This window comes from Vicugna pacos, chromosome 13 (assembly GCF_048564905.1).
Source record: "Vicugna pacos chromosome 13, VicPac4, whole genome shotgun sequence".
Lineage (NCBI taxonomy): Eukaryota > Metazoa > Chordata > Mammalia > Artiodactyla > Camelidae > Vicugna > Vicugna pacos.
Window position 1 is genome coordinate 23,378,422 of NC_132999.1, and position 21,925 is coordinate 23,400,346.

At 41.7% G+C, this 21,925-nt stretch overlaps 2 protein-coding genes across 4 annotated transcripts in view; both read left to right on the forward strand.

Moving 5' to 3' along the window:
* Nucleotides 1–10,232, forward strand: part of LOC102535306 (cytochrome P450 2J2-like) — a 59,484-nt gene extending 49,252 nt beyond the window's left edge. For all 3 annotated transcript variants that reach the window (XM_072974332.1, XM_072974331.1, XM_072974333.1), the window contains exons 7-9: nt 364–551; nt 3,429–3,567; nt 6,659–10,232. In XM_072974332.1, the coding sequence (XP_072830433.1) occupies nt 364–551; nt 3,429–3,567; nt 6,659–6,837 (506 nt within the window). In that variant the 3' untranslated portion in view covers nt 6,838–10,232. The remainder of the gene's footprint in view (nt 1–363; nt 552–3,428; nt 3,568–6,658) is intronic.
* Nucleotides 10,233–13,008: 2,776 nt separating this feature from the next.
* Nucleotides 13,009–21,925, forward strand: part of LOC102524867 (cytochrome P450 2J2-like) — a 35,846-nt gene continuing 26,929 nt past the window's right edge. The window contains exon 1 of the mRNA XM_072974326.1: nt 13,009–13,265. Within this exon, the coding sequence (XP_072830427.1) occupies nt 13,056–13,265 (210 nt within the window). The 5' untranslated portion in view covers nt 13,009–13,055. The remainder of the gene's footprint in view (nt 13,266–21,925) is intronic.

The window sequence follows — 21,925 nt, forward strand, 5'->3', positions numbered from 1 at the left end:
AAGAGAAAAACCTTTAGTGGAGCACAATTAGCAGGTTTTTCTTAATTCGTTGGACACTCCCCTAAATCAGTTGATGTAAATTTTGAAACATCTTAAAGATGAAAGTAGATTTATCCTCATTAATAAGAAGAGGAAATTGAGTTTCAGTAACTTGCACCAGGAATATTGAGGAGAAAGAATTGTAACCAGATTTGTCTTAAACCAGCGCCCACTTTGCACTCAGGTACCTCCCTGAGAAACTACCGTCTACACAGCCTGCTATAACTCTAGCCATTTTGATCCTGGTTACTTCATTCCTTAGCTGAACCAGGCTCAAGGAGGGTAATGAATACTAGAATAATAGGACTTTCTCTGCTTTTTCAGAAAAAGTTCAGGCTGAGATCGACAGGGTGCTTGGCCAAAGTCAGCAGCCGAGCACGGCAGCTCGGGAGTCCATGCCCTACACCAACGCTGTCATCCACGAGGTGCAGAGGATGGGCAACATCATCCCCCTGAACGTGCCCAGGGAGGTGACAGTGGACACCACGCTGGCTGGATACCACCTGCCCAAGGTAACGAGGGCCTCTCTCGTGGCCTCAGATCTCCACGCTCACCTTTTTAAATGGTGGGACTCTCACCTGGGACAGTGACTTGGATTTTTGTCCTACGGGATCACTTAAATGGGGACAGAGATACTACACTCATGCTAGTTTCTTTTGTCTGTGTGTTGTCTCTAGAACATCAGTTCGGGTAGATAATAATATATATTATGGAGAAGAAGGGGGTTCCTAGGTCAAATGTGTGTAGGCAAAGCCTGGCTTTCCTTCGCTGTGAGATTTCTCAGTGTTTTGACTGTGTGATGTGCACTGAGATTCTCTGTGGGGAGACAGCAAGCAGCGGTTCTCAGTCAGACTTTGACACGAGGTCCTTTCTTTGCCTTGGTAGAGCTTCTCACAGGACTAGGGACCTCCCAGACTAACTTTGGAAAATTTGGCTTCACAATCTTGGGATTAGAGAATATTGAAACATGAAGGGACATTTGAGACCATGTGAACCAACGTCACGTTCATGCTGGTGTTTCTAGCATAATATCCACACGGGTACTTTTCCAGCTTTGCCCTACACCCTGTGATGGAACTATCATCTCACAAGGGAAACCAAGCCAAGTGTGTGCCCTGTTAAATATCAGAAAGGAGAGAAAGGAACTGATGCTCATTAAGCAGCAATGATGTACCATGGACTATGTGGGTTCCTTCAAAATGTCTACATCAGTGTTCAGAATGATTCCATTAGTCCCACTTTAAAAATTTAACTTGAGGCTCAGGGAGTGAATAAGCTTGCCTAAGATGTCTGAACTACAAAGTGAATTCAGAAAACAAACGTTTTGAATATCAGGTCTTTTTTTTTTTTTTTAACTCCACCATGTTCTCTGCACAGGAGTTGCTTTACTCTGACTTTAAGAGTCTCCCTGCCGGTGTCCTCAGTTGGTCCCTCCCTGTCATCACAAAGGAAACTGTTGTCACTGCCCCCTCCCCTTAGGATACGGGTAGGTCACTCTCCTGTTCCCCTTAGCGTTGCACTTGCAACTACACAGTTAAACTTCCTTTGCTTTCTTGCCACCTGTGGATGCATTCTAGGTTGGCTAAGTCCCTCTGTGTATGTCTTAGCTGGGGACAATCTCAAGAGGTAGAACCAGAGGATCTTACCCATGGGACACCCCTGGGTCACTGTCCCTGCAGAGCCAGGAAAAGCAGCTGTTCCTGGGGGCATTGCCTTTCCTGTTTTCCTCCTGATGGACAATCCTGTGGGAGGAGACTGGGGTCTGAATTATTTCACAGGTGCTCTTTGCATTTTTATAGTGATTCATGTAGCTCCGTAGATTGGGCTCAAGTCTTGTTCTACTCTGATTTTTAAAGGCTGCTTGAAAAATCATCCAGAGAACCTTGCCATGTCATTGACTGTGTGTTGTAGAGCCTCCGAGACAGAGCTTTGAAGTCAAATGTTCTGGTTCAAATCATGGTTCTACCTCCTCCCACCCCGTGACTCTAGGCAACTTATTTAACTTCCTGAGCTTCAATTTCTTTATCTGTGAAAATTAATTTAAACCTACCTAACAGGTGGAGGTAGAGTGAGACCATGCATGTAGAACGATTAATGTAGTGAACAGTAAAATGCTCCAAATAGCAGTCATTGTTCTTTCTTAATCAACAAACGGTATTTAGGACCTAAAATGTTCAGGTCTGGGAAAACAACTCTGAGGACAATAATCATACAAGTTTATATTTACAAATCATGATAACTGCCCAGCAGAAAAAAGTCACTGGTTTCTCTAAAGAAGTAGGCGAATTGGAACGGGGATTGGGAGCTGAAGTGGGTAGAGAAGGCTTCCAAAAAGCAGTGATGAAGATTAAAGAATGAGTAAGAGTTAACTCGGTGGCAAAGTGGGGAGGAAAGACATTCCAGGCAAGGCGAACAGCAGGCAAACAGGCATGGGCATGAGTGGGGACATGTGGTGACTTTTAGAAACTGCAAGCAGCTCCCTGCAGTGGGAGTGCAGGCAGAGGGAGGGGCTCAGACGGTGTGAGGTGATGCACGCTTCATCTAAGAGTGACAGGGAGCTATTGAGAGTGTCTGTCAAGTTCCAGGTGTGCTGGGTGGATGGGTGTCACATGACAAAGTCCTTTTCAAAGCTAATTCTTCCTTCAGTATTTGGAGCACACTGAAAGAGGAAAGAGAGGATATGGAGTGTAGTTAGACTGCTATTGAGGGTAGCAAGGGGGTAGCCTGGACCAGGGTGGCAGTGGTGGAGCTAAACTGGAGGAGATAGATGCAAGCAAAATTTAAAGTAAACTTGACCAGCCTTGTTAAGGATTGGATGAAAGCAGAATGAGGGAAAGGGAGGTATTAAGGGGGACTCCTGGGGTTCTTGCTATGTACCTGGAAGGATAGTGGTTCCTTCACTGGACGTCCTGATTCTCTCATTCACCCTTTTGTGGAATGTCCTAGACAGTGGAGGGTAGAGAATGGGGGAAACAAAGATACATGAGGCATTTTTACCTTGAAAGAGCTGCCATAGTTATCACTTCAGGGAGCAGCTGGGTTGGTTTTGGGAAACATTGACTTTCCAGCTGTCACAGTATTCTTCATTGATGCACATGTTCCACCCCAAGTTCTACACTAACATGTCCCTGGAGAGATCTATTCTGCAGTCAAGAGTGGTCACACTTCCCTGGTAAAAGTCCCAGCAGACAGTTACATCAGTCATTGTAATCTATCCCATGGTAAAGAGCAGTGTCCTCGGGGTTGGGCTCAGAGGATGGTGGGCTGGGGAGGTTGAGAGGGTTCAGACTGCTGTCAGGTTTGGGTGTGGGATCCCAGGGGACACCTGCCATCTGTACAGGTGTGTTTTGTGGATCAAGCCTTTCCTGAGTCTTTGCTGCCTTTTATAGGGATCCATGGTCATGATCAACCTGACTGGACTGCACAGGGACCCCGCAGAGTGGACTACTCCAGACATGTTCAATCCGGAGCACTTTCTGGAGAATGGACAGTTTAAGAAAAGGGAAGCTTTTCTGCCTTTCTCAGCAGGTGAGATGTAATAAATACAAGTGTGGCGACCCAGAGTCCCTCTCTCAGCCCTTCTCTACTCTTCGTTGAGTGCTCTGCTCTTGTAGGAATGTCCTTGAAAAGCCCTGCACATCCTGACTCCCTCTTGATGTTGCTGCACCTCTGGGTTCCCTGGGGGGAGCATCACTAGGACTCATGTCCTTAATTCCTTAGTCCTGGTTTTACTCTGATGGAATTTCATTTCACGTTGTTCTGTCCCAAGAACACTGAGACAGAAGCTGAAACCCTGCTTGTTGTCCACAAAGAAGACTGGACACTTGCCATCATTTTGGAGTTCTTCAATATTTCAAGTTCTTTTTAAGGGTCACCCACTTACACAGAACTAGATCCAATTTCTAAGAATGGCGTGGGACGGGGCAGGAACGGGGCGGTGTCCTCTTCCTAATGGGCTTATAAGGTGCAGGCGTAACTATGTGGGATTCTACTCTATGAATGCTCCCCGAAGACATCATTTACCTTTTTAAATTCTAATCTGGTTAATAGATTTACATTGTACAGAACTTGAAAGACAAGAAGTAGGATGCAGTTAAAACTCTCATGTTTCCAAGGCAGCCAGATCCAGATGGGGGCTTTAACTCAGAACATTGTAAGATGTGTGGGAAAAATTCTTAGCATATTTCAGATATTGAGTTATATATTTTGCAGAGATGGTTTCAAGTAAACTCCCAGTTCCTTAGTTGTAGAAATATTTCCTGAGCACCTACTGTGTGTCAAGCATTCAGGCTTGAGGATAAGATAATGAATGAAGTAGAAAATAGAATCTCTCTCATACAGTATAATGTTGTAGTGTAACCTTACAAGGTTCAACTTCCTGTCACCACTTTGGAGATAAGGAAACTGAGGCTTAGCAGCAACAATATGGCATCTGAAGTCACAAGCTCAGGTGGCAGAGCTAGTACTCAGTGTAAACCGGGTTTATCAACAACTAAAGCCCATGCTTCTCCTACCAGTGTCTCCTAGGAAAGTTACTAAAGGCTACAGTGAATTGACACTCTGAAATTCATCACAGTTTTCCTATCATTACTTTAAACTTAAATATAGGTTAATTTTGAGACAGAATCATTGACTGATGACTCTACTAAGGCAGAAGAAGGGATGAATTGAAATTTGACCCGTGCTGCATGACACTGTCCTGAGTGTACCTGGACTGACTGTGATCAGATCTTCTTTGTCTATCTTCATCTGGTTCTATGTCACCTTTGCTCACAATGGACCAGTCACTTCGTAATAGGAAAGCAGATATGAGGTGAAGGAATACCTTCCAGTCTTCCTGTCTGCAAGGGCTTCAGGTGTCACATTACATTACAAAGTTTCACCTGTGTATTTCACGTGTTATATTTATTTTTCCCTTACTGTGTTTTTTGCTACTGAGGGTTGTATCACACTCTTAATCACAGAACTCATTTATAAGCAAATCATCTCGTTTAATTCTTACACCAACCTTGTTATTAGTAGTTAGACAAAAAATGGATCAGTTTCTCCTTTCTTAATATAAGGAAAGTACAATTAAGAGAGAGAGAGGTTTCTTTTCTTTTTAGGGAGGGGTAGGCAACTTTTATTTTATTTTACTTTTTAAATGATGTTTAGTCAGTTACAATCTGTCAATTTCTTGTTTACAGCACAATGTCCCAGTCATGCATATATATATATACATATATTCATTTTCATAGTTTTTCATTAAAGATTATTACAAGATACTGAATATAGTTCCATCTACTATACAGAAAATAATTTTTTATGCATTTTTATATATAGTGGTTAACATTTATGAATCTCAGACTCCAAATTTACCCCTTACCAGCTTCTTTCCACTGGTAACCATAAGACTATTGACTATGTCTGTGAGTCTGTTTTTGTTTTGTAGATAAGTTCATTAGTGTCCTCTTTTTTTCTATTTTCCTTTCTTTCTTTCTTTCTTTTTTTTTTTTTTAGATCCCACACATGAGTGATATCATGTGGTATTTTTCTTTCTCTTTCTGGCTTACTTCACTTAGAATGATGATTTCCAGGTGCATCAATGTTGTTGCAAATGACATTATTTTATTCTTTTTATGGCTGAGTAGTATTCCATTGTGTACATACACCACAACTTCTTTATCCAGTCATCTGTCAGTGGACATTTGGGTTGCTCCCATGTATTGGCTATTGTATACAGTGCTGCTATGAACACTGGAGTGCATGTATCTTTTTGAATTAGTGTTCCCTCTGGATATATGCCCAGGAGTGGGATTGGTGGATGATAGGGTAAGTCTATTTTTAGTTCTTTGAGGAATCTCCATACTGTTTTCCATAATGGCCGTAGGAGAGGGAGGAAATATGTTAAAATTTTTAACAAGGATTATAGAATTACAAATATCATTTATTCTGTTTATACTTTTCACACTTTTATTTCTTTTTGCAGTGAACTTGTATTACTTGGAAAATAAGTAAGGTATTAATACCATCACACACAGGAGCTGGTGATAGCAATGTGGGGTGAGAAGGGCATTCAGAAAGGGGAGGGGCAGCAGGAGACTGGAGCTGGTGTCAGAGCACAGAGGGGATGAGATGGGTCCTGTCCTACAAGGGAGGACCATGGCAGGGAGATTCCCAACCATTAAAGAGAGAAATCTGATGCAGGGAAAAGGTGCCTCCTCTGACATTTACTCACCTATACTTTTAATCAGTTTGCTTTTAAGAATTAAAAAATAGTAACAAAGGGTGTGGGTTTTCATCTTTGTAGTTTGCTATTGGATTATTGAAAGACTTTAGGCCAGACTCCACTTACTAGCCAACCCAGACCTCTCACTTCTTTCATCCACAGGCTGAACCTTCACACCTGTGCTCACCTGCCTGACCCTTGGAGGCACTGGAGTGTGTGACTGTGGATAGATGCTTCTGTGCCTTGGTTAACTCAGGTGGTTTTGGTCAAATAAGCCAAGTCCATTAAGCCCCAGGGCCCAGCAGGCCCTCCGTTTGCTCAGGTTTTGCAAGACGTGGTGGAAGGTTTCAGTCGTTGCTGGGCACAGACACCGCCTGGGAAATTAACTCGTCTTATGTTTTTGTCTTTCAGGAAAGCGGGTGTGCCTTGGAGAGCAGTTGGCCAGGTCCGAGTTGTTCATTTTCTTTACTTCCCTTGTGCAAAAATTCACCTTCAGGCCTCCAGACAATGAGAAGCTGAGTCTGAAGTTCAACACCTGCATGACGGTCTCCCCAGTCCCCTACCGCATCTGTGCTGTTCCCCGGGCATGAGGTTGTCCGGGAGGGCGGGGGAGGGAAAGCAAGAAGAAATCCCATGTCCCCTTGCCGCCATGGCACTGTTGCCCGCTGAGAAATGAAAAAACAGGGTGACCTGCCTCTGAGGAAGGTCCTAGGACTTGGACTCAGAGGAAACTGGATCCAAACCCCAGGTTTCCCATCCCCAGTGTAGCCCTGAGTGCATCAGTTATGTTGGGAGGGATTTGCATTTTTACCCATAGGATGAAAAGAGGGTAATGATTTTTCTCTAAAGGAAGAATCACTATAAAAATCAGAGTAAATAATGGACTTTACTGATCTGATAACCATAAGGCACATCATAAAATTTGTAGCTGTGACCTGCCTGCTTCCTGCTTCCTTCTTCCTTAGTCCTGGATTTGCTTCTGGTCTGTTGACGTGGCTCAGGTCAGAGTTTGCAAAATGGCGCATGAGAGTTAGCAGTCGGACCCTGGGGCAGCCACACGTCGGCCAGCAGGGCTCTCAAGGGGAGAGATTTTGTCCCTCCTTCCCTGCTATTATGTATCCTCTTCAGAGGAGTCAGCTGCAGGGGTTATAAGAACTGTTTCCTGACGCCCCCTGGCAGGGCCCGCCCGGGGTTCCCGTGCCTTACTGTAGAACTAGGGCCTCAAGACTGCTTTCCAGGGGCCCTTTGACTGGCGGCAACTGGATGCAGCTGAAACCGAGAAAGGAAGAGGCCCGTTTTCACCTCCTGTTACACGTGTGCTGTTCCGTCCACAGTGAGAGCCTCACAAATGCTCTTTCTCTTTCCGTGTGGAATGAAAGTGTAGGGGAATGACTCCCAGGACTGCTCAGGACCTTGCTGTGTCCCAAGGTCAGCCCTGTGACAGAGGGACAGGACAGGACTGGAAATGTCAGGAATTAGACAGAAGCTTCACAGCTCTGACCTACTTTATGAGGAATTCTTGCCTTGTTTTAACTTTATCACAAGTACACACTGGTGTTTCTGCCATTACGTCTCTCAAATGACAGTTCCAAATAGATTTGTATTAGAAGATTCTCCTTTGTTTTACTCTGCTTAGTTTGGATGAATGCAATCCTGCAATATGGCTATTAACTTAGCATTTTCTTATTTAATAAAATTGCATTGCTTCCCCCAATATCCACATAACTCCGGTGATATCTTCCTCTGTGTGGAAAAACCAAACATTCGGAATTGACTTATCTTCTTAGAAAGCGTAGATGGAGCTGTGCTTTGGAAATAAGTCTCACATAAATAGTATTTTCACATGAATAGAACACTTATTTTTTGAGCATGAACTGAGGCAGATACCCAGTGACTGACAAGGGAGGAACAGGGCTGTCTCTTCTTCAAGCCCACAGTCGAGTGCTGGTGCTGCTGGGGAGTGGGGGATCGTATACCTACAAATAAGTGCGCAGTGGCGGTGCCCACTGGGGAAGGGGCACCACGGGAAAACTTTCTGAAACACATGCAGCCATGGCATCTTTCATCACTCTCTCCATGGCACAGCGGTCTCCAGGGGGAGGGATGAGTGTGGGAAGTCCCTCGGGTTGGTCCCTCCCCCACCTCAGCTCTCGGAAACCAGCGCAGTACATTGTGCCCTGGATTCCTTCCATGTTTACCCTCTTTTTTAATGAGACAGAATGACTTTACTTTGACTTCAGTTTTGGAGAATAATTTCACCAAATACAAAATTCTAGATTACCAGAATTCTTCTTTTAGCACTTTGAAGATGACATGTTGTTGTTTTCTGGTTTACACTTCCTAATAAAAGTTTGTAATAATTTGTATATTTGTTCTCCTATTTGTTATGAGTCTCCTTTTTAGGAGTATTTTTAAGGATTCTTTTCCTGTATCATTGCTTCTCAGTAGTTTGTTTGTAACATCTTTGTATAGTCTTCTGTGTGTTTCTCCTCATTGGGGTTCATGGACACAACTGGATCAGTGAGTTTAATAGTTTTAGAAAATTTGGTTTCATTTTGGTCGCTATTTCCTCAAATCGTTTTCATGAACTCACCCCCGGCCTCATATAACTGGGATTTCAGTCACACATAGGTTAGTCCCCATGATACTGACCTACTAGACACTAAAGATATGTTAATTTTTTTTCAGGCTGTTTTTTTTATTCCTCTCTATTTGATTTGGATAAATTCTTTTGCCCTGCATTCAAGTACTCCAAGTTCAGTTTTTTGGGGTTTTTTTCCTGGAGAATCTATTCTGCCATTCAGTCCATCTGTTACATTTTTATGTCATGTATTTTTTTCTACTCTGGAAGTATCATTTGCTGATTACTATTACAGTGTATTTCTCTCGACTAATTTCATGTGATCTTTTAAATCCTTGAATATACTTATTTTCATTTTAAAGCTTTTTCTGATACTTCATCATTTCTATCAAATTGTATCATCTATTAACTGGTTTTTCTACTGGGTATGGATCACATATTCCCAATTCTTTCTACGTATGGTAATTGTGGATTGACTAAGTAAAATTTTCAGATTGAGTGTTTGGATTCTGTTGTCGTCCTTTAAAGAATGTTGAATTTTGTTTGATAGGCCGTTAATTTATCTGACGAACGTCTTTTTTTTTTTTCAAGGCTTGTTTTAAAGCTTTGTTAGAGTGGGTCAAGGGCAGGATTCTTTCTTGGGCTCTGAAAATGTGATATTTCCAGGGCCTCTAAGTGGTCAATATGGTCTCTACACTCTGTTCAGAATCCAAATAATTTCAACTGTGTAAAAGTTCTGGCAGGCATTAAGCTGACAGCTCTCTGGCAGTTGTTTTATCACCAGTGGATATTCTTTGCCCAGCCTCATGGAGTCTCACTCTACACGTGCACAGTGCGCTATTTAGCTGATCTCTCTGAGTATTCATGGGGTTCTTCCTTGGCATAGCTTCCTCCTTTGTGTTTTCTGCTCTGTAGCTCCATCTTTAGCAGTCACCCCAAATGCCAATCTATATGTTCTCATCTTAACAAGATGTGATTGCTGTGATCTAAATCCCCCTCTTTCTCATAAGGGAGTCAAGTTAATGTCTCCAGACAGAAAGTCATACAGCTTATAGTTGATCTCAGCTGTTCTTTTCTTTGGGGGATCAGGGGCCTGAAGTGAAAGCTTATTTTTCATTGAAATATAGTTGATGTGCAATATTGTGTTAGTTTCAGGTATATAGCAAAGTGATTCACTTATACACATATATGTTTCAGATTTTTTTCTGTTATAGGTGATTACAAGATATTGAATATAACTCCCTGTGTTATATAGTAAATTCTTGCTGCTTATCTAATGTATGTATAATAGTTTATAGCTGTTAATCCCATTAGAGATCCTCGTTTATTCCCCCTCACCCTCCTTTCCCCTTTGGTAACTATAAGTTAGTTTTCTATGTCTGAGAGTCTATTAATGTTTTGTATACATAATTTTTTGTATTATTTTTTAGATTCAACATAAAAGTGATATCATATAATATTGGTCTTTGCCTGACTTACTTCACTTAGTATGATATTCGCTGGGTCCATCCATGACACTGCAAATGGCAATTACTCATTCTTTTTATGGTTGAGTAATGTTCCAATGTATACATATGTTGACACCACATCTTAAACCAATCTCCTATTGATGAGCACTTGGGTTGTGTCCAAGTCTTGGCTATTGTAAATAGTACTGCTGTGAACATTGGGGTACATATATATTCTGAAATTTTATTTTTATTTATTTGTCTGTTCTGGTTGTGAATGGTAGAAGGACTAGCTCAGTACTAGCTATTCACTTGTTACATGAAACAAGTTTCATCAGCCTGCCATAGTATTTTTGGAAATTAAGTTTGTCTGGAGGATCTCATCAAGATGGCAAAATAGAAGGACCTTGAGCTCACCTCCTCTCACATACACAACAAAGCCGCAACTGACTGCTGAACAACCATCGATAACAAAGGTCGGAACCTACCAAAAAAGATCCTCTACAACTGAAGACATAAAGAGAGAAACACAGTGGGATGGTAGGAGGGGTGCACTGGCGATATCAATGGGTCCCATACGCCCTAGGTGGGCCAACCACAAGGAGGAGAATAATTCTATCGTGGAGGTTCTTCCAGGGGAGTGGGAGTTCTGAGCGCCACGGCACGTGCCAGCCCTGGGATCTGGCATCAGGAGGAAGAGCCCCCAGAGCCATTTCCCTTTGAAGGCCAGTGGGGCTTGATTGCAAGAGCTCCACAAGACTGGGGAAAACAGACATTCTACTCTTAAGACATTCTACACACATAGAATCTCATGTGCTCTGGGACCAAGGTCAAAAATGGTGATTTCATAGGGGCCTGGGTCAGACCTGCCTACTGGTCTTGCAGTGTCTCCTGGGGAGGTGGGGGGTGGCTGTGGCTCACCCTGGGGACGTAAAAGCTGGTGACGGACATATTGGACAGTACACATCTCTACGAACTCTCCTGGAGGCTGACATCTTGCCTGGGTCATTAGCACCAAAACCTGGCCCACCCAGCGGTCTATAGGCTTAAGTGCTGGGATGCCTCAGGCCAAACAACTAACTGGAGGGGAACATATTGCCACCCGTCAGCAGACATCCTGAGCCCACGGCGGCCTCTACACATGCCCCCGCCATCCGCCCTCCACTGGTGTATCCCTGATTGAGCCAGGTCCCAAAGCTGTCTTTGTGGTAGATGTAGGTTGCTCAGTACTGGCTTATCCTGCTTGCTGTACAGCGGTACCTTGTTGTTTGTTCCGCACATCGTAGTTTGCATGTGGCAATCCCAGACTCCCAGTTTATCCCTCCCTCCCACCTTCCCCCTGGAAACCGTAAGTTTGTTTTCTGTCTCTCAGTCTCTTTCTGTTTTGTAAATCAGTTCATTTGTGTCAGTTTTTCAGATTCCACATACAAGTTATATGATATTTGTCTTTGACATACTTCATTTAATATGATAATCTCTAGGTCCATCCATGTTGCTGCAAGTGGCAATATTCCCTGATTTTACCCCAACTCTGCCTTCCCAAAAGGAGGAGGGATTTTTGTGCATATTTAGTCTGGATAGGAAGTGTCCTGGCCTCAGTGCATGAAGGGTGCTTCTAATCTGCAAGGCTAATTTTATTGAAATCAGGGCATAATGAGCAAAAAGTACATTCAAATACCTGAGATTCTTGCTGTTTTCCACCTTTTTTTTTGTTGTCCTTCAGGCTGCTCTTCACCCCAAAATGTGTGACCACTTATCATTTCAGAGGTCCCTGCTTTTCTTTCTCTGCCCGGGGACCCCTGGTGCTCACATGATATATGGTTTCCTGTATGTAGCCTGTGCTGCTCCTTTCTGCCCAGTTCCTGCCATTTGGCCTGCATCCCCCTTTCTCTGCTCATCTCTCTCTACCTGCTTGCTCTAACAAAAGCTTTCATGGACTTCAAACAGGGCCAGCCAGCTCCACATGTTTATCTTCAAAACAGTTACAAATCCAGGGAGTCCTAAGATGTCTTGCAGACCAGTGGGTTCATTTATTACCACTTATTTAGGACGTGTCTCTGTCTCAGTTTCTGCAACTGCAAGATGGAAGGAAGAAAGCATCTGCATAATTTTGTCGGAATTGAGCAATTTATGGAAAGAGGCTGATGCAACGCCTGGTATATAGTGAACGCCCAAGAAATGTCAGGTGCTGCCGTTACCCTGATTAAAGTTCACCAGGCGCAGTTCCAATCAGTGAGTGAGGGGGTGATTGAGAAACAGGGAGCTCAAATGTCCCTGCCACTCTCAGATGCAATGAAACCATAACCCCTAGAGGCCCATGATCTCACAGAGACAAGTTTTGTAAATAGGAACTAAAAAAGTTCCTAGCCTGGCCTTTTCTGAAACCTGGTCATGTTCTCCCAGGAATCTGGCCTCTGGCTTCTAGTGGGGCTGTCAGGCAGGCTGGATGCAGGAGAAGGGAAGGAGAGGACCCGGTGTGGGTGGTGCGGTTGCAGCAGGAGGCGGGTCTGGGGAAAGAGCCCTGAACACTGGCAGAAGCCTGGCTACTGGTCGCCAGGCAGGCAAGGCAGGCAAGTGGGGGCTGGGACCTGCGAGTGGGCGGTGTCAGGGTGGCTGGACCTGGGGGCGGGGAGGGGAAGGCACTGCCTGCAGTGGGGCGGGGTGGGGCGGGGCCAAGGGAGGGGCCGGGAAGGGGGCGGGGCTGGGAGCTCAGACTCAAGAGCCCCGCCTCAGACCAGGGCCTGCGCAGAACGCTGAGGAGGTAGCCGGCATCTCAGCCATGCTTGCAGCTTTGGGCTCCGTGGCAGCCGCTGTCTGGGGGCTGCTCTGTCTCCGCTCTCTCCTGCTGGGTGCAGTTGTATTTCTCTTCTTTGCTGATTTCCTCAAAAGTCGTCGCCCAAAGAACTACCCGCCTGCGCCCCCGCGCCTGCCCTTCGTGGGACACCTCTTCTATCTGGACTTTAAGAAGGTTCACCTGTCGCTTCAGCGGGTAAGAGAAGGCGAAGGTGCCTGGGTTCACCCTGACGTGTAGGGCAAGGGCCAGTTTGGGTACCGAGGACAGAAGGATGGGGAGGGCTCTGACGCCAAAGCAGGTTCCCGGGTACACCCCACTTTGAGCCTTATTGTCCTCACCTTCAACTAATGACTTCACCTGCCCTTTCTACGGGTACAATTTTGTGCTGTGTACTATTAAATGTGTCAGGCATGATACATTCTTTAAGTCATTTAATTATGTGTCATGGTACACATTGCTAGCACATCCTATTTGTAATATAATCACGTCTTTTTAATATTATTACCAAGGCGGGCGGGGAATGCTTTACTTTCCTTCTTGGAGACTGCATTTCCCATGAGTAAAATGTGATTACCTAAATCCTCACCACTTTTCAACTGACTTTCTTGCATCCGCCCAAGACTGAGCCCCTCACCTTCAGCCTCCTCACTCTGCAATCCTCTCCCCTAAAATAATCATTTAAAATGTCATTCCTCTACTTAGATTGCTCCTAATCCCCAACTGCCTTCCAAGTTCAGAATCCTTAGGGAGCCACGTGGAACCCTTCTTGTAGCCTCTTTCCACTTCTTTGTAATCATCTCCTGTCAGGGCTTAGAAACTGTGGCTGCTCTGGGTTCCTTAAAATTCTCTCCAACATCCAACACTTTCCCAACAGTCTTCAGCTGCTTCCCTGCCTCTCAGCGCTGGTAACTTACTGAGAGACAACACTGTGATAGGCGGTTGTGAACATTAAATAAAACAGTGAATGGTCAAGTTTAATACAGCTTATAGTAGGTTCCCAACAAATATTGGTTTCCCTTTGCCTGGAAAGAACCTGGCGCACTTTAAACACAAGCCTGTAATGTATACCCACGTTCAGATGGGGAAGGGCTTATCACTTTCTGGGAGAACCACCCCATTGGTACCACTAAGGGGCAGAACTAGTCTACAGAATTCTACAGCTAGGCACCTATACCTGTTCCCCTGTTTGTGAAGTGTGTTGTGTAATATCAAAGTACTGGGAGATTGTCCTGTTATCTTTCTGTTAATGATTTCCAGCTTGAGTCCATTATTGTCTGAGGACGTATTTTTTATGGTTTCAATTTTTTTAATATACAAATGTGAGTTTTATGACCCAAGATGCAGCACCATGTATACTCGAAAAAATAATGTATTCTGCTGCTGTTGATGGAGTGTTCCATACTATATGTCAATTATAAATAATTAGATGACTGTGTTCTTTAGTTCTTCTGTACCCTTGCTGACTTCTTAGCTACTGATTCTCTCAGTGACTAGGAGAGGGATGTTTAAGTCTCCAAATATAATTACCATTTTGTCTGTGTCTCTAGTCAGCCCTGGTACTTGTCATTTATGCATTTGGCATCTCTTTTATATGCTGCGTACATATTAGCATTGTTATGCCATCTTGGTGAATTGGCTCCTAAAGTATTATTTAATGTCCCTCTTTATCTCTGGTAATTTTCTTTGCTTGAACTTTTCTTTGTCTGATATACCATAGGCAAACCAGCTGTCTTTTGATTACGACTTGCATAGTGTATTCTTCTCTGTTCTTTCACTTTTGAGCTTAACTTATATGGGTACATTTAAAATGAGTTTCTTATCTATAGCATAGAGGTGGGACTTTTTTTTTAATTCTGCTAGTCTCTATCTTTTAACTGGAGAATTCAGATCATTTATAGCTAATGTAAGTATAGATATGTTAACACTTAAATCTACCATTTTACTTTTTATTTTCTATTTTTTTACATTCCATTTTATTTCTCTCTTTTTGCTGTGTTCTTTTGGGGCACGTTTGTTTTTGAGTATATCTCTTTGTGTGGTGTTTTCAGTGGTTGCTGTAAATTACATGCTATGCACACAGGTTATTGAAGTAAGAATCGATACTTTCCCACTTCAGGCAGAATTTAGATACCTTAAAACTATTCATCACTTTACCTTCCTATCTTTATAATACATAAACTGTCTTAAATATTATTTCTGCATACATTGCATACAATGTCAGACAGTATTACAATTTTCTTTTTGACTGTCAAACACAATTTTTTTAATTCAAGAATTGTCTAGTGCATTTACTCATTTATTTATGCTTTCTGTTGTTCTTTGTTCTGTAAGAAACTTTCTTTAACCATTTTGTAGAAGTGGTCTACTGACAAAATAATTCTCTTCATGTTCTTTCATCTAAAAATGGCTTTATTTCTCCTTCATGTTTTGAGTGTATTTTCCCTGGATATAGACTTACAGGTTGACAATTTCTTTCATTCTTAAAAGTATTATGCTACTTCTCTCTGTCCTCCCTAGTTTCTGATGAGAAATTCGCTATAATTTGAAGTGTTTTTTCCATGAGAGTTGACTTTATTTCCTCTGCATGGTTTCAAGTAGTTTTCATTGTTTTTAGTTATTAGAGATTTGATTATAATATGTCTTGGTGTTGAAGTCTTTGGATTTATTCGATCACTCACAGCTTCTTGGATCTGTAGGGTTTTCTACTATCATGTTTGAGAACTTTTCAGCTACTAATTCTTCAAATATTTTTTCAATTCAATTTTTTTACGTTTTTTTAGAGTTATAGTCGATTTACAATGTTGTGTCAAATTCCTGTGTAGAGCACAATTACTCAATTATACATGATCATACATGTATTCATTGTCACATTTTTTTCACTGTGAGCTACCACAAGATCTTGTATATATTTCCCTGTGCTATACAGTATAATCTCATTTATCTGTTCTGCATATGCCTGTCAATATCTACAAAGTTTGAAATCCCAATCTGTCCCTTCCCACTCCCCACCCCCTTGGCAACCACAAGTTTGTATTCTATGTATATGAGTCTGTTTCTGTTTTGTATTTTTTTCATTTGTTTGTTTAGATTCCACATATGAGCAATCTCATATGATATTTTTTTTCTCTTTCTGGCTTACTTCACTTAGAATGACATTCTCCAGGAACATCTACATTGCTGCAAATGGCGTTATGTTGTCATTTTTATGGCTGAATAGTATTCCATTATATAAATATACCACATCTTCTTTATCCAGTCATCTGTTGATGGACATTTAGGCTGTTCCCATGTCTTGGCTATTGTAAATAATGCTATGAACATTGGGGTGCAGGTGTCTTTTTGAAGTAGGAGTGGGATTCCTGGGTCATATGGTAAGTCTATTCCTAATCTTTTGAGGAATCTCCATACTGTTTTCCACAGTGGCTGCACCAAACTGCATTCCCACCAGCAGTGCAGGAGGGTTCCCTTTTCTCCACAGCCTCTCCAGCATTTGTCTTTTGTGGACTTTTGAATGATGGCCATTCTCACTTGAGGTAATACCTCACTGTGGGTTTGATTTGCATTTCTCTGATAATTAGTGATATTGAGCATTTTTTCATTTGCCTATTGATCATTTGTATTTCTTCCTTGGAGAATTGCTTCTGCCCAATTTTGGGTTGGGTCATTTGTTTTTTTCTTATTAAGTCTATGAGCTGCTTATAGATTCTGGAGATCAAGCCTTTGTCAGTTTCAGCATTTGCGAAAATTTTCTCCCATTCCGTAGTTTGTCATTTTGTTTTGCTTATGGTTTCCTTTACTGTGCAGAAGATTGTAAGTTTAATTAGGTCCCATTTGTTTATTCTTTCTTTTATTTCTATTGCTTGGTTAGACTGCCCTAGGAGAACATTTTTGAGATGTATGTCAGATAATGTTTTGCCTATATTTTCTTCTAGGAGGTTTATTGTATCTTGTCTTATGTTCAAGTCTTTGATCCATTTTGAGTTTATTTTTGTGTATGGTGTAAAGGAGTGTTCTAGCTTTATTGATTTACATGCTGCTGTCCAGTTTTCCCAACACATTTGCTAAAGAGACTGTCTTTATTCCACTATATATTCTTACCTCCTTTCTCAAAGATTAGTTGACCAAAAGTTTGTGGGTTCATTTCTCGGCTCTCTATTCTGTAACATTGGTCCATATGTCTGTGTTTGTACCAATACCATGCTGTCTTCTTTACTGTAGCTCTATAGTATTGTCTGAAGTCCATTTTTTTCAATTCCTTCTACTACTGTTATATACAAATGGCACAATTGATAGATATTTTGTCATTCTAACAATAGTCCCTGAAGCTCAATATCTGTTCTTTTTTTCAGTCTATTTTCTATGAGTTGTCCAAATTGGATAATTTCTATTGATATCTTCGATTTCACTAATTCTTCTAGTATTAACAATCTGCATCAACAGAGAGTTTTTGATCAGGTTATTTTATTTTTCTTTTCTAAATTTTCTCTATGGTTCTCATGTATGTTTTCTATTTCTCTGTTAAGATTTTCTATTTTTAACAATTTTGAGAGTACAGTTGTTTATTGGAACATTAATAGCTGCATTAAAATCTTTATCCTATAATTTCAAAATCTCTATCATCTCTGTTGTCTTCAACTCATTGAAGTTGAGATTTCCTGGATTCATTGTAACATGAGTAATGTAGGACTATATCCTGGACATTTTGGGTATTTTGTTATATGACTGTGGGATTTGTGTAAATCTACATTTTAGCAGATAGTCAACCTACTTATGTTCAGAATGCTCACTCTTGTGGATTATGGTTCAAATGTCAATTTACATTATAGAACTTCTGCAGTGCTATACTGGTCTACCACACTTATGTGTTATCATCCCCATAGAATTCCAGCCCACATTCTCATCAGTGTAGGCTGGACAGAATGAGGATGAGGAGAAAATACTGGAGCCCCTCTGAGTAGGAAAGCCTATTCCTTGCTGCATGGGGAATGCAAGTCAGCCATGTCCCTATAACTTCTCCATGGCAATGGGTATCTCCTTATTTCTCTACAGTGGTAGAAATCAGAATGTTGCCCCCTTAGTACTCCAAGAAGTCTCTCTACTACAGTTCAGAAGTGATATTCAAACTAGAGCTCACAGAGTCAGCAGGGGAGAGGTATCACCCTGTTGTTACTGATGTTGGATGAAGACAAGTTTCCACCCATAGTCTACTATGGTGGGGAAGAGTCACATCTTTTTCATGGGATTTGCCTCTAGAACAGGAAGGCTGAAAGTTTTCATCCTTGTGGGCCACCCTTTTTCTGGATCTTTGGTACAGAGAACAGGGTTTTATTAGAATTCATTTTTGTCTGTGCCAATCAGTGATGAGTAGGAGGAGTAAAATGGGATGCTTTTACTCAGTCTTATCTGGAATCAGAAATTTGATCTACAGCCTTGTTTTACCACTGTACCATAGATATGACTACAGACATTAAATTATATACCCAAAGTCATAAAACTGACCAGGGTTGAAATTAAGGCTAGAGTCTTACTTGTGGCCCAAAGATTTTTCATCAGAACTATTAAATTTTATTTTATATTGGGTTGCTTTTTTAATATTTTTGGTTTTAATGCAAAATGAAGTTCAACAAATGGAATTAAATGGTGTGAATAGTTGTAACAAACATTACTTTCTATCAATTTGGAAACATTAAGTATGACCTATATGCTAGCTCTTGTAAACAGATATATGTTCATTTTCATTTACTCTTTACAAAAGTCCCTCAAATTAGGAATCTTCTGATGTTATTTTTGTTTTACCACTGAGGAAACTGACTGAAAACTGTCAAGTGATTTGCTTAAGATATTGAACATAGAAAATGAACAAACAAGGACTTCAACCTGAAAATATTTCACTCAGATACCGATTCTCTACTTATGAGATCTGACTTTTCATAATGGAGGAACCTTGATTTACTCACAGATTCATTTATTCAAAGAGACATTTATGAATTTCTTATCATGTAACAGGCATAGTAGAAGACAATCTATGATGAAATGTTTGGTACAGACTTTTTGTAACCACATGACATGACATTAGATGGGATCACTGTGAATAGGAAACCCTTGGGATAAGCCCTTGTGAAATGTTGAAATTTGGGTGAACTTGGAAGAAATGTTAGGCAAGTGGCTACATGGAGTAAAGGGAACAGGTCATTTTTAAGTGGGGAAACTAATATGAGCTAAAACAGTGAGAGGGCAATGAAGAAACTGGCCTGTTTATATAGCATGATAGGAATCTTTTTTTTTCCCCTCCTGCATTTTCTAAACTTTCTCTGTTTTAGCTATATGATTTAATTTAGGGCATATAAATAAGAGAAAATCTTATTGAATTAAAGTGTGAGAATGCTAGATAAGGTGGATGAATGTGTTAGTGAAGATGTACATTGAATTGTTTATTTTAAAAAAGAATCCCAAAATACAGTGGTGTAAAAGAGATTGAAATTTATTTATATATCACGAGTGAGTTCAAGGGGCATTGCCAAGATGGCAGAGTAGAAGACACGCAGCTCACCCTCTCCCACGAATACATTAAATTCTGCATCTACATATGGAACAATTCTTACAGAATGCCTGGGGAACTTCGGCAGAATATCACTTATGATTGGAAATAAAAGGAAAATCCTTACAAAACCTGGTAAGAGAGAGAGAAGAAGAAATAAAGAATGGAAATTGGTATTGGACCTGTCACCTAGGGAAGGAGCTCCAAAGGAGGAAAAGCACCCTTATCCTGGGAAGCCCCCTCACCAGTGGGGAGGTCAGCTGAAACAAAAAAGAAGCTTCAGAGAAGCACCTGCTTGACAGACAGAACAGAGAGAAATTGGTACAGAGGGTTGAAACAATCCTGGCCTGAGACTTGAGATAGTCAGGTTAGGCCAGGATTGGGTGCTAGAGCAAAGGCATGAACACAAAGAGAAGAATTGGGCTGACTACACAAAGACAGCCTCAGAGGGCTGGAGTGTGGCTTGGCTGAGGCTGAGTTTGTGTGCAGAGCAGCCTGGGTCTCCCATATACAGCACCACTGCTGGTGTGCATAGTGGGGAGGCAAACAACACAACACAACCATAACAGCCCAGAAAGCATTGCTCTGTACAATTGGTGACCCACATTCTAACCAGAAGTGGGGCACTATTCAGACACAGCACTATATTCACCTTGCTCTAGAGGAGTACAATTGCTGGTAGACATCTCTTGTCGGAGGCAGGGCTGAATCCTGAATACATTCCCAGAGATTGTCAGACTACACAGGTGAAACTGAGATTTGATTCAAGCCCCAGTCTGTGGTGGCAAATTCCCTCTGCTGCTATCTTTGTAGACCCATGCCTCTGGTACAACAAGCAGAGTTCAGATGTGTGGCAGGAGCTAGTCTGCCATTAACAGCAGGCCTGCATATGTGAACTCGTGTCTGGGTTCTGGGCTTACCCTGTGGCTCATGGTGGATTCAGTGCATGGTGGCATGTGCATGATGGCAGGTATAAGTGCTTGATGTCAGCAGATCTGCTGTGGTGGCTCTGTGGGTGAAGAAGCTGGGGGATATTAGGGTGGGTTGATGGCATTCCAATGGCTGGGGCAAAGACAAAGGCAGTGTCAGCAAACTGTAGTTTGTAAGCTAGCAAAATGAGTGACAGACAACACCACAGATGGGACTCCCCAGTGGATATCTTTGAAGGAATACTCAGCTGCTCCTCTCCCAGTGGAAGCACTCCAGTCATACCTACAACACACCACAGCTCAGAAACAAGTCTAGAAGCCTCTATTCCAAAAACAGGAGCAAAAGGGGAGCCGACCTGGCACCTGTCAGGGCTGTGAAAACCACAGAGGAAAGAGGAGGCACCACCCAACCACCAGTGCAGGCTCTGATCACCACAACAGCAATCACATCCCCCCAGTCGAGGGGATAACAGCCACCACACAGAGGAGGAGTGACATCACAACATCCATACTAAAAACAGCCCTCATGACAAAATTATTACATGGGCACAGTCTACACAGAAACACTCCCATGTTAAAAAAAAAAAAAACCCTTCACGACCACAGTAAATAACTGTTACTCCTAAATTCACAGAATCAGAGAAATACAAGTAAAATGTAGGAGATGAACCACTCCCTATTAAAAGAACAAGAAATATCCCCATAAGAATGAACAATGAAATAGACCTCAACAATCTACTAGATCTTGACTTTGAAAAGGAAGTGATAAAAGAACTAGGAAATAAGAGAGAGGCTATTGATAGAAATGCAGATTACTGTGAAAAAGAAATGGAAAATATAAATAAGAACCAATTAAAATCAGATATCTCCATTGCTGAAATAAAGCTGAACTAAAGGCAGTCAACAGCAGACTAAATAATGTGGACGAACAAATAAGTGATTTAGAAGACTGGATAATGGAAATCACCCAATCATTACAGCAATGAAAAAAATTGACAATACAATATAAGGGGCTTCTGGCATAATATAAAGCCTGCCAGTCTACACATAATAGGGGTCCCAGAGGGAGAAGAAAGACAAAAGGGAATCAAAAATATATTTGAAGAAATCATGACCAAAAACTTCAGAAACCTAAAGAAGGAATCAATATCCAAGGACAGAAACAACAAACAGTTCAAAACAAGATGAACTCAAACACACCTACACCAAGACATATTATAATTAGGAAGGCTAAAATTAAGATAAAGGAAAGATTCTAAAGGAAGCAAGAGGAAAACAGAGTTAGTTGCAAGGGAACCCCTATAAGGATTTCAGCTGATTCCTCTACAAAAACATTGCCAGCCAGAAGGGAGTGGCAAGAGATACTCAAAATCCTTAAGAGAAAAATC